The 12817-nt window shown below is 37.1% G+C and overlaps 1 protein-coding gene across 2 annotated transcripts in view; it reads left to right on the plus strand.

Moving 5' to 3' along the window:
• Window positions 1-12817, plus strand: part of tnk2b (tyrosine kinase, non-receptor, 2b) — a 51550-nt gene that overhangs the window by 22933 nt on the left and 15800 nt on the right. For both annotated transcript variants that reach the window (XM_059344051.1, XM_059344052.1), the window contains exons 3-7: window positions 1118-1188; window positions 6339-6605; window positions 8216-8368; window positions 9427-9590; window positions 12550-12669. In XM_059344051.1, coding sequence (XP_059200034.1) covers window positions 1118-1188; window positions 6339-6605; window positions 8216-8368; window positions 9427-9590; window positions 12550-12669 — 775 coding nt within the window. The remainder of the gene's footprint in view (window positions 1-1117; window positions 1189-6338; window positions 6606-8215; window positions 8369-9426; window positions 9591-12549; window positions 12670-12817) is intronic.

The raw sequence follows: 12817 nt of genomic DNA on the forward strand, positions 1-12817 counted from the left end.
AATTGTAATATTCAATCATCTGTATTTTCCTCGTGGGCCATTATGAGGTTGACAGTCACGTTGAAATATCCTAACAGGTGGATTTTCAGCACTATTGCAGATATTTATATTATTTTACATTTTGCAATAATACTTAACAACAACTTGTTTTACTGCTAAACCAATGACTCTCCTATCGGCCTCAGTTGTGTTTAGTGCTAATAAGCAAACTCTAGCATGCTATCATGCTTCTAACATTCATCTCATTATAATTGCTATTATCAGCATGTTGGCATCTCCCCAGTGAGCAAGTTGGCATGTTGACCAAAGACTGTACATGTTAAGTTTGAAGCATTGCTGTATCTAAGTACCATTAAGGAGCTGTAGACTCTTGGTCATGTTTTTACTTACCATCTCATTCAATAACAAAAACACTGTGATAAAGTGATTAGATTGAAAGCCAAGTTTAAAGAATATTGTCCAATCCAGTTTTCTCTCAATATAAGGGGATATTGTCTATCTATATATAGCATAAATTGCTTTTGTCTGTAGTTATGGCAATGTGTCATTTGGCTTACCCTCAGTAGAGCAAATCCTCCATCACTAACACCCCTAATATCATTTTAATGCCACAACTGGTAATTAGGCACAATAGGAAGGGACACATAAGTGCCAGGTCTTTTGTGTGTGTGTGTGTGTGTGTGTGTGTGTGTGTGTGTGTGAAGGGAAAGGCAGCAGAATTGTTCTAAATCCAGTTACTAAGGGCCCTCCAGGGCCTAAGACTAATTACACCCACTTCTCCCGCTTATATATTCATCACATCGTTTTCATCCACTCATCTCACTGTTCTCTAATCTCTCGACCTTTTCTTCTTTCTTGTATCTCTAATCTCTTTCTTACATTTGTTATGTCTGTGTCCTCTTCTTTTGTCTCCCCTCTTCCATCCACTCTGTGCTTTCCTTTTCCCACCTTTTTATTTCACAGCTGTTTGTTTTTTGAGTTTTCTTCCAATTCTGGGAGACTATTTGGAATTTGATATATAATACACTTTCCGTAACTCAGATCTTAGCTGAGTCTGATGCACTGTTGTGCGATAACAACTGACATTTCTCTTGTTTCTTTTAATCTTTTGATAAAGGACAGAGACGACTGTGGGAGGCTGTGAAAAGGAGGAAAGCCATGTGCAAGCGCAAGTCCTGGATGAGCAAGGTGACAGACACACACACACATAGGACCCATTTATTATGGTACATGGTATGCATGACGTTATGTCACCATGGTGGCGTCCGTCTGTCTGTCACAGTGTGGACACACTCGTACACATGAACAATACATGGTAGAAACTTCACACTTTACTACAGTTTACTACAGATGCTACGATCACAACATTTAGTGCTGATCAGTGCCGGTCCTGTTCTGGTCACATAGGCTTTTGTTATGATGGACAAAAAACTTTATTCTGTTGCTGCTGCAGACCGTTCTGGTTGTGTGTAAAGATTTGTGGTGATTACGCAGCGATTTCATAATTAACTCCTTTTTAAAAGAAAAAACACACTTGGAATGTATACACATCTGCAGGGAGCATTCATTCAGAAAAAAAACAGCTTGACCCTTCACATGAGGATGAACACACACACACACACACACACACACACACACACACGAGTCAGGTCACAAGAGTTGGTGACACACAGTTTACAGATTCAGAGCGTGCTGCATTCACACAAACGATGTCTCATGAAGCATAAAGTTTCCCTCTTAAAGAGACAGAAACACATTTAACTTTTACTTACTTATTCAATGTCTTTAAATACAAGATTAAAGAATATTTATAGAAAGCAACCATGTACACAAGCTTATACTATTTATGATACACCTAGGCTTGGAGGTATGAAGTGTGTGAAGGAATACTGAGCCGACGTTGCCAGGTTTTGTGTGTGTGTGTGTGTGTGTGTGTGTGTGTGCTGTTCTCAGTGGATGTCGCGGTGCCCAGAGGACGGTGCTTGCCTTCTATAATTACACCTGTCTGTTTCCGCCTCTGGCACCATCCTCAGCTAGAGTAATCTGCTTCCTCAGCCCCCTTGTGTGTGTGTGTGTGTGTGTGTGTGTGTGTGTGTGTGTGTGTGTGTGTGCTGTGCTGCCATGCTCAGAATCTTCTGAATGTCGAGCCCTCCTATTTGAAACCCACTTACCGCACTCTGACCACAGAGATGTGGTGTTTTTAAAAAAGATCTGCAGCATTATGTCATGTCTGGTCCAGTGTGAATGTGAAACCGCACACCGCTCGCTACTGTTTATATCCGTCCCGACAAATATGTTTGGCACTGAGGATTCATTGACACCTCTTTTTCACTGATGATACCGTTTCTGAGTACTGACCTCAGTTTATCAGCCTCTAATGAGTTCAAATTGGACACAATCATTTATTACTTGATTGACATGTCTGTGATACAGCACCCTTGTTTTCCCTAATTTCTTGTTCATTTTAATGCCCGGTACAACTAAAGGTACATTTGTTTGGACAAAACTAATGATAACAACAAAAATAGCTCATAAGAGTTTAATTTAAGAGCTGATATCTAGACATTTTCCATGGTTTTCTTGATAATGGTTTTGGTTATTATCAAGAAAACCATGGAAAACTACTACTACTACTAATTCTAGTACTACTACTACTACTACTACTACTTGGAGTGAATTCAACCACATCAATTAATGATAATCTAGCTAACAATATGAACTGTTTATCCATATTTTTAAGCTTTTCAAGCTAAGTATTTCAACCGTTAATCAATTGACATTACTTTAGGCTAACTAATTTCACTAAATAACTTTCATCTATTTATCCAAAACATTTAGCTAAATATTTTGACCATTTATTTAAAAATTACTATTTGAACTGTTAAGTCAGTACTTTCAGTGAACTACGACTCTTACTACTTCAACAGTTTGGGTTTCTTTTACTACTTCAACCAATTTATCTTTAGCTAATCATTTGAACCATTTACTCATTACTTTCAGCTGTTTTTATTATTGACTTTGTACAATACTGTTCTATAATTTTGTCATTTAAGCTACTTTGTAGTCATCAGTCATCAGTGTAAACTACTGTTTGTAGTTATGTGCTTACTTGCCGACTAGTTTTTACAAACTGTTACATAGGTGCAACATGTGGTGTTCAGCTGTTAGAGACTTAATGTTAATATTAGTACTAAATGTTCTTTAACACCTGCAGAAGGTACTCTCTGTGGTAAAACTCAGGCCCACCCCTGGTTGGGAAATCAAGTTATTTGATATGCTGCTTGATAACGTTTCCCCCGGTATCTGACAGCTGTAATCATTTCTGAGCATTCCAGTTTTGGTAAACAGTCCTATTTAGGGCCTCTAAACAAAGGTTTCCCTTAATGGCTCTGCACAGCACATACATTGTACGGGTTCAGATTTAGGGGAATGGAAAGCTCACAGAAACACACACACAGATACATTCAGGTCACCTAATCTAATAGTGCTTCTCAATGAGTACTTCCTAACTGCTAAGTCATTCCTGCTGTGTTGTCAGCGCTTAAGCCAAGAGGCAGGAAATGTCTCGTTCCCCCATAATAAGTATCTGTGAGCGTGTTTGTGAAAGTGTGTGTTTTTGGTTTGGTTGCTTATTCACAACATTGGTTTTGGTTGAAAACATTCCACCATATGTGTTGTGCATACATTATATAATATATATGCAGATATTACTTTGGCCTTAGTGTGTGCACATAAGAGCTTGTGCCTGTAGTTTCAAGTTTTTTAAGCATATGTATGTTGAGGGGAGAGACCTCAGGTCCCAGATAAGAGCCTCCAGGTCACTGTTTGGTGCTGGTGATTCCACTCATCTGACCGCTGGAAGTTGAACATAACTTTATCCAGCTTTCAAACTAGTCTCTCCTCACAGAAAAACACCATAAATATAGGATGTCCAACATTTGAAGAAAACTAACTACTTTTTTGTCAAAAGTGGGCAAATTTTAAAAGGCCTAAAAATGTTTAAAACGGCCCAATTATTGTCTGTTTAAACATATTAGAGCACAATATGGTGAGAAATCACAGAAAAACACCATGTTATAGGATGTCAAAAATTTGGAGAAAACAAAAAAAGTCATACTATACAGTATGTTGTTTTTTGTCAAAAATGGTCAAATTTTAAAAACGCCTAAAACTGTTAAAAATGGCCCAATTATAATCTGTTGTTACATATTAGAACATAATATGGCCAGAAATGACAGAAAACACCATGTTATAGGATGTCAAAAATTTGGAGAAAACAGAAAAAGTCATACTATATGTTGTTTTTGGTAAAAAAAAAAAAAAAAAGGTCAAATTTTAAAATGCCTAAAAATGTTAAAAATGGCCCAATTATAGTCTGTTTAAACATATTAGAGCACAATATGGTGAGAAATCACAGAAAAACACCATGTTATAGGATGTCAAAAAAGTCATACTATAGTATGTTGTTTTTTGTCAAAAATGGTCAAATTTTAAAATGCCTAAAAATGTTTAAAACGGCCCAATCATAGTCTGTTCAAACATATTAGAGCACAATATGGTGAGAAATCACAGAAAAACACCATATTATAGGATGTCCAAAATTTGGAGAAAATAGTAGGCCTATGTTGTTTTTTGTAAAAAAATGGTCAAATTTTAAAACGCCTAAAACTGTTAAAAATGGCCCAATTATAGTCTGTTGATACATATTAGAACATAATATGGCCAGAAATGATAGAAAACACCATGTTATGGGATGTCAAAAATTTGGAGAAAACAAAAAAAGTCATACTATATGTTGTTTTTGGTAAAAAAAAAAAAAAAAGGTCAAATTTTAAAATGCCTAAAAATGTTAAAAATGGCCCAATTATAGTCTGTTTAAACATATTAGAGCACAATATGGTGAGAAATCACAGAAAAACACCATGTTATAGGATGTCAAAAAAGTCATACTATAGTATGTTGTTTTTTGTCAAAAATGGTCAAATTTTAAAATGCATAAACATTTTTAAAAATGGCCCAATTATAGTCTATGTATTTAACATATGTGTTTTGCATACATTATATCAATTATATATGCACATAAGAGCTTGTGCCTGGCCAAGTTTTTTTAACATATGTATGTTGAGGGGAGAGACCTCGAGGTCACTGTTTGGTGCTGGTGAGTCCACTCATCTGACCGCTGGATGTTGGTGATAACTTTATTCAGCTTTCAATCATGTCTCTTCTCACACCCTACATGCCACACATAAAACACATGGCCATACTTGCATATACAATAAGACATGAGGAAGGGGCATCCCGGTGGCTCACACTGGTAGAGACCCGGGTTCGAATGAGCCTGAGGTCCCTTTGCTGCATGTTGTCCCCTCTATCTCCCCCTTTCTATCTGTCACTTTCAATAAAGCATGAAAAATGCAAAAAAAAAAAAGATTAAAAAAATAAATCAATAAGAAATGAGGAAGGCGTTAAGATGGCGAGGTTCACTGCTTATGCTGAATGATGAATTATGATTCGTCTTTGAAGTTTCAGCACCTAAAGGAGATTTAGTAGCTCTGTAGGTATGCAGAGGGGCCCGCACTTCCATAAAAGTTGAAGCCAACCATAAGGGCTACAGATAGACTACAGGCAGCGCTCACTCACAGACGTATTTATATACTGGTGTACCCGCCGCCATCAGGAATTCATTCACACACCGATGAACGCAGCATCGGGGGAACTTTGGGGTTCAGCATCTTGCCCAAGGATAAAGGCCTCTTTTAAAAGAATCAGAATCAGAAAACTTTATTGTCTGTCATGACAGAAAATCGTCTTAGATGTGGCTTACATACAACAACATACAGTGCAAAAAGCAATCTTGGACAATAAACATACAACATGTTTTCCTAAAAACCAGAATAAAATATCTTATGAAGTGAATTTACGCAGGATAAAAATGACAATATACTGTAGGTTGTTTTTTTTGTCAAAAATTGTCAAACTTTAAAATGCCTAAAAATGGCCTAATTATAGTCTATTGATACATATAAGACCATAATTGATCTTGAAATGACAACAAAAACACCATATTATAGGATGTCCAAAATTTGGAGAAAACTAAAAATGTCGTTTTTTGTCACTCATGGTCAAATTTAAAATGTCTGAAATGACTGTATTAAACACTGTGACAATGACTACATCTACATGCCATTATTTTGAAGGGACAATATTCCAAATAAGCTGCTATTGATATTAGCGTTCGGACACATGTTCATCTCGTCAAATATGTGTTCAGTTTTACATTCTTGCTACGCTCATCGAACAGCCGCCTTCATTCGTTCTCCTCTTGTGTTCTTCCGTAGGTGTTCAGTGGTAAGCGTCCAGACGGAGGAGACTTCCCCCAGCAGAGCCAGCCGGCCTCCTCTTTCCGGAAGATGTCTCCCACACCTCCACTGGGCCTGGGGGAGGGAGTCCTGGCCACACAGCCCGGCGGTGCTCCTCTTGACGGGCAGCAGCAGGCTCTGACCTGCCTCATCCCAGAGAAGGACCTGACACTGTTTGAGAAACTGGGGGACGGCTCGTTTGGTGTCGTGAAGAGAGGAGAGTGGCTGACACCTGCAGGGAAGGTGGTGAGGAAACCTTCAACTATATATATATAAAACAGTGAGAAGTAATTTTTTTCACATGGATTTTTAGTATACCATTGGATAATGACTGAATACATAAGCTTAAGCAACAAAAATATTGTTTATTTTTGTTCAAGTCCAACAGACCAGTGCAATTTTTGCCATTAAGTGTAGCAATAGCATATTTATAAATATAGTACATTTCATAAATGCAGGTAGCCTATAGGTAGGTAGACCTTCTGTAAACTATAATACTTAGGTTTTTTAAATAAAACAATCCACGCTAGCTACCACACTAGCCGCTAGCTGCTATATGTTTTGCGTTGAGGTGATACTTGAGGCTGGATGTGCTGCGCTGATATGTGAATTCCTGTTGCATAGCAACACAACCATGCTCTTATCGACGCTTCCATCCGCTGGTTTTTAGTAACTTATTTAGTTTTCTTAATTTCAGTCAGACAACTCACGTTTTGCAGTGTATGTTTACTGCAACAGCACAAGATATTAGATTCAGCGTCTAGGCTCCGACCTCATCACTCCTCAGGCAGTTACAGGTGCATCTCAATGTAGGGGTGGGCGATATGGCCCTAAAAAAATATCACAATATTTCGGGGTATCTTTGCGATAACGATATTCTTGACAATATTAAAAAATACCAAAAAATATATAGAAAATTAGATTTTTTAGTCCGTATAAATAATAAAATATGTACAACAAAATAAAAATCAATCATAAATCTAAAATGTAGTGTAAATAGCAAATCTCAACAGTTGCCAAATACAAACAATTTACTCTTGACTCAAAAAAATGCATTAATCTCGTCCACTTTGAGAGATAAATGTGAACACCACATAACATTTTTCATAGTTAACAGGGCTTTCCACTAGGACATGGAGCAGCCAGACTATAGTTGGTCTTTAGTAATATGCACATTTTTTGAGACACTGAATTTTTGGTCTTCATTTAATGTAAGCCATAATCATTATAATTAGAAGAAATTAAATAAATTAAGACATGAAATGTTTCATTCTGTGTGTAATGGATCTATATAATGTGTTATTTCCACTTTTTGAATTGAATTACTGACATAAATAAACGTTTCTATGATATTCTAATTCATTGAGATGCACCTGTACATGAGGTATTGAGGAGTGATGTAGTAAAATCCCCCGTCGGAGCCTACAGGTGGATGCTGGGGTGGTGGAAGGGGAGAGCTTGACGATTATTCTCATTTTAAATAGGCCGCCAGATTGGATAGAAGGTGTGTTTTGGTGGAGGATATATGAGGAGTGTGGCATGTCATGTGTATGGCAGCACAGCTGGCAGACGTCGCTCCATAAGTTTAAAAAATATCTCCTTTATGTTGAGGATATTTGATAAAGTAAGAACTGGGGCATGGTCACGCCTGGACAGTACTTTTTCATTATGCATGTTTACATTTTGTGCTGATGTAGGGATAATTCAAAGCAGGTGCATGAATCTGTGTACTCATACTGTCTTCATGATGATTTTTATTAGAAATACTTCAACTAAAAAAAGGAGCAGTGAAAGTGTGGGGAACAATGCTGACTAGTGAGAACACATTCTAAACACAATCTTGCCCATGTTTCCAGCTGAATGTAGCTGTGAAGTGTCTGAAGACGGATGTGCTCAGCCAGCCCGACGCTCTGGAGGACTTCATCTGTGAGGTCAACGCCATGCACTCCCTGGACCACCAGAACCTCATTCGCCTCTACGGTGTGGTGCTCACACACCCAATGAAGATGGTAGTGGACACAGAAACGCACGCACACAGGGAGGAATATTCACACACAGATAAACAAAAAAACACATCAGTCAGCCTCTCATTAACACACACACACACACACACACACATTCTTGTACTTCTATCTTAGTGAGGACCCTCATTGGAACAGTGAATTCCCTGCCAAGGTTGTAATAGTTTTGGATTTTTCATTAGTTTTAATTTTGTTGTGAATTTTTGTTTTCAAATTCAGTGAGTTTTAATGAGTTTTTAGAGTGAATTTTCTAGATTTAGTTTAGTTTTTATTAGTTTTAGTTTTTTGTAATGGGGTATTTGTTGGATGGGAGATTAAAAGAGGTCACAGTAAATGTTGCTTTAATTTCCTTTGTCTTATCATCTTTATTATTATGTGTGAAAAAAGTTGACAAAGATGAAAACGAAGGACATTTTCACTATAATTTTAGCTAGTTTTAGTTAGTTTGTAACCACACAATACAGTTTCAGTTAATTATCATTTTTTGTAACCTTTACCCTAAAACAAAGTCTTAAATCTAAAAAAAAAACTTTAAAGAAGTAATTTTGCAAAAATAGCCTCACTCTGTTGGTGAAAAACATGTTCCGGTCCTCACTATGTAGGACACACACACACACACACGCCCCGCTCAGCCACTCTCAGCCTGCTTCATGACCTCACAGTCTGTTTAAATCAGGTCAGGCGTCTTATGGTCTTTGTCATGACCGGAGGAGTGATGGAGGAAAGAAGGAGACAGGAAGGGAGGAAAACTGACTAAAATAAGGGCTGACATTTCAGCCTTGTTGTTTTCATCACGCTGTTACCTTCTAGTTATTTCCTCTGGCACATTTTTGATTCATAATGCCAAATAGTTTTTGGACCATTTTATGATTACCAATTGCCAGTCTCTTTCTCTGTCACATTACACATTACTCTGTTTCCTTTTCTACCACGCTCCTTTCATCTTCTAATCAATCTCTTTCTTGTTTACATAATCCATTCCTTGTTGCTTTTTACTCCCATGTTCTTATTTTCACCCACTCTCTCTCTCTCTCTGTGCTCTGAAGGTGACTGAGCTGGCTCCTCTCGGTTCTCTGCTGGAGCGTCTGCGTTGTGTTCGTCCACAGGGTCCGGTGTTGATCCACACTCTGTGCCAGTATGCGGTGCAGGTGGCTTGTGGCATGGCCTATCTGGAGCAGAGAAGGTTCATCCACAGGGACCTGGCAGCCAGGTAGGGGACAGACCACTATTTAAAAAACTTAATAAGTAGGGCCGGGACTCAATTAAAAAAATGAATCTAATTAATTAGAGGCTTTGTAATTAATTAATCGAAATTAATCGCATTTTAATCGCATATAAATATTTGACCTGAGAACAGTGAGAAGTAATTTTTTCCACATGGATTTTTAGTATACCATTGAATAATGACTGAATACATAAGCTTAAGCAACAAAAATATTGTTTATTTTTGTTCAAGTCCAACAGACCAGTGCAATTTTTGCCATTAAGTGTAGCAATAGCATATTTAGAAATATAGTACATTTCATAAATCCAGGTAGCCTATAGGTAGGTAGACCTTCTGTAAACTAGAATACTTTGGTTTTTTAAGTAAAACAATCCATGCTAGCTACCACACTAGCCGCTAGCTGCTATATGTTTAGCATTGAGGTGATACTTGAGGCTCGATGTGCTGCGGTGATATGTGAATTCCTTGTTGCATAGCAACACAACCATGCTCTTATCAACGCTTCCATCCGTTGGTTTTTAGTAACTAAATGTCCCATCATCCACGGGGCCAACCAAAGGTCTCATCAGCTTCTTCCTTCATGTTCACTGTGGTTTGTTGTTGTCTGAACTCATGAACGCTAGTTGGTGCTCCAGTATAATCGGCCCACCTGAAACTCATCCAGTGAGAAACGTTCCGCGGTGCAAAAATAAGTGCGATTAAAATGCGTCAATTTTTTTAACACATTAATTTTTGTGTAATTAATTAATCTTAATTAACGCGTTAAAGTCCCGGCCCTATTAATAAGTTTCAGCAGCTATAAAAAGGTCAAAAACCCTCTTTTATAACTTGTTTTTAACATAGGGTGTTTTCCTTACATCCTCATGAAACCTGTTTTCTTTTAGGGAGTTTTACTGGTATGTTGAATTATTTATATTGCTTCTCCTTCTCCTCCACCCAGAAATTTACAGGCCATTACAGGGAGACTTGGCTCACAAGTAAAAATGAGTCACTGGTTGGCTGGTTGTACTGGGTGGTCTAAGTTCTTGGTCTTGCCCAAATCAGTCACTTTCACCTAACTGTTGACACTGTAGATGCTTGAGAAAACTCTTAATAGCTGGTAAAACTGAGTCATTTTCACAGTTAAAGCTGTTGATGAAATGGTGACGACTACAAACGGCTGCTTCAGTATGCCAAACACAAAGAGGATTTTTCAAGCTGTGGTTTTAAATGCAGGAACATTTGAAGTTGGGTCATAACCTACCAGACAGTTAAATGTATTTGTAATACATCTCAGGTTTGTGTGATGCCTTTAATTGAAACCTGCAGTAGGTCCTGAGACACTATTCACACTGTTCACCACATGCTAAGTGTACTGTAACTGTCAGACACATGGACTATATTTAATGTAATTGGAGCACGTTCTGAACATTGCTCATGACGGAGTATTAAATCTATCTGTTTTGTTCATCTTCTAGAAGGGTTGTGACCATTCACCAAAACCATAATGGGATTTAAATTTCATGTTTTAGGTCAAGTTTAGTTTGATGATTCTTTCTCCTCTCAACAAAATGTCTTAATTTTAAAAAAGCAAAACAAAAAACATAATATTTGTGAGTGTATTAATGGCGACAGTAGTATGCCACTGAAGCAACACTTTGATTCAGAGTAAAAATCAAAATGCAATATTTCAAATTGTAGTTATACGATTATAAGATAACAGCTGCACACCAATTTCTAAAACTAAAAAAGTTGCTATTGTAAAAAAAAAGGTCAAATATTTAAATGCCTAAAAATGTTTAAAATGGCCCAATTATAGTCTGTTGATACATATAAGAGCATTATTTATCTTGAAATGACAGAAAAAATACCATATTATAGGATGTCCAAAATTTGGAGAAAACAAAAAGTCATACTATAGTATGTTGTTTTTTGTCAAAAATTGTCAAATTTTTAAATGCCATACAATCACCTAAATATAGTCCGTTGATACATATTAGAGCATTATTTATCTTGAAATGACAGAAAAACACCATATTATAAGATGTCCAAAATTCTGAGAAAACTTAAGTCATATTTTATGTCAAAAGTTGTCAAATTTTTAAAAGGCGAAAAATGTTTAAAAATGGCCTAATTATAGTCTGTTGATACATATTAGATCATATTTTTTCCTGAAATACCAGCAAAACACAATATTATAGGATGTCCAAAATTTGGAGAAAACAAAAATTCATACTATAGTATGCCTGTTTTAAAAGAATCAGAATCAGAGTTGGAAAACTTTATTGTCTGTCATGACAGAAAATTGTCTTAGACGTGGCTCACACAACATACAGTGCAAAAAGCGAACTCGGACATTAAACATACATGTTTTCCTAAATAAAATGCCTAATGAAGTTTATTCACGCAGGATAAAAATGACAATATACTGTATGTCGTTTTTTTGTCAAAAATGGTCAAAGTCATACTATAGTATGTAGCAAAGTGTCTCTGTGTGTTTGTGGATCATTACCTTTTATTTATTTATCCCCCTAGCCATTAGACTGCTTAATACCAAATAACCCTGCTTGTAAAGTGCAATTAATCATCTGTGCAATATTTCAGACTCTGCTGCTAACTTTTGGGGTGCAATAATTCATGTACATATTTGGACACTTTTATTTTTATGAGTTGTATAGTATATATAGATATATATATCTGTGTTCTGTGTACTGCGGTAGCCAAGCAACGATATTTAGTTGCCAGATTCACTGTTTTTGTGCAATGACAATAATGTTAGTCTAAGTCTTAAGATGGTTATGGCAATGGGAATGAAGGAGTTTTTATAAGTGTTTTTTTTTGGCTAGTCTGTGTGCTGCATTGTTGAAAAGGATACACAGTAGGTCAGACAGTACTGAATAATAAACGTGTATGTTACGTTTAAAACGTTTTTAAAAAAGTTAAATATTTGTCCCTTTCTCTTCAGGAACATCCTGTTGGCCTCGGCTCACAGAATAAAGATCGGTGACTTTGGTCTGATGAGGGCGCTGCCCAACAACCACGAGCACTACGTCATGCAGGAGCATCGAAAAGTCCCGTTTGCATGGTGGGTGCACTAAATAGAAAAACCAAAGCTGGACTTGGATGCATGTCAGGGAGTGGTGAGGGTGGGAATCTGGATTTCTCTGTGGAAACTTTCTGCAATAAAATAAATCAATCAGTCACAGCTTTATTCCTGCCACGCTGATCATTCT

This window comes from Centropristis striata, chromosome 11 (assembly GCF_030273125.1).
Source record: "Centropristis striata isolate RG_2023a ecotype Rhode Island chromosome 11, C.striata_1.0, whole genome shotgun sequence".
NCBI classification, from domain to species: Eukaryota; Metazoa; Chordata; class Actinopteri; order Perciformes; family Serranidae; genus Centropristis; species Centropristis striata.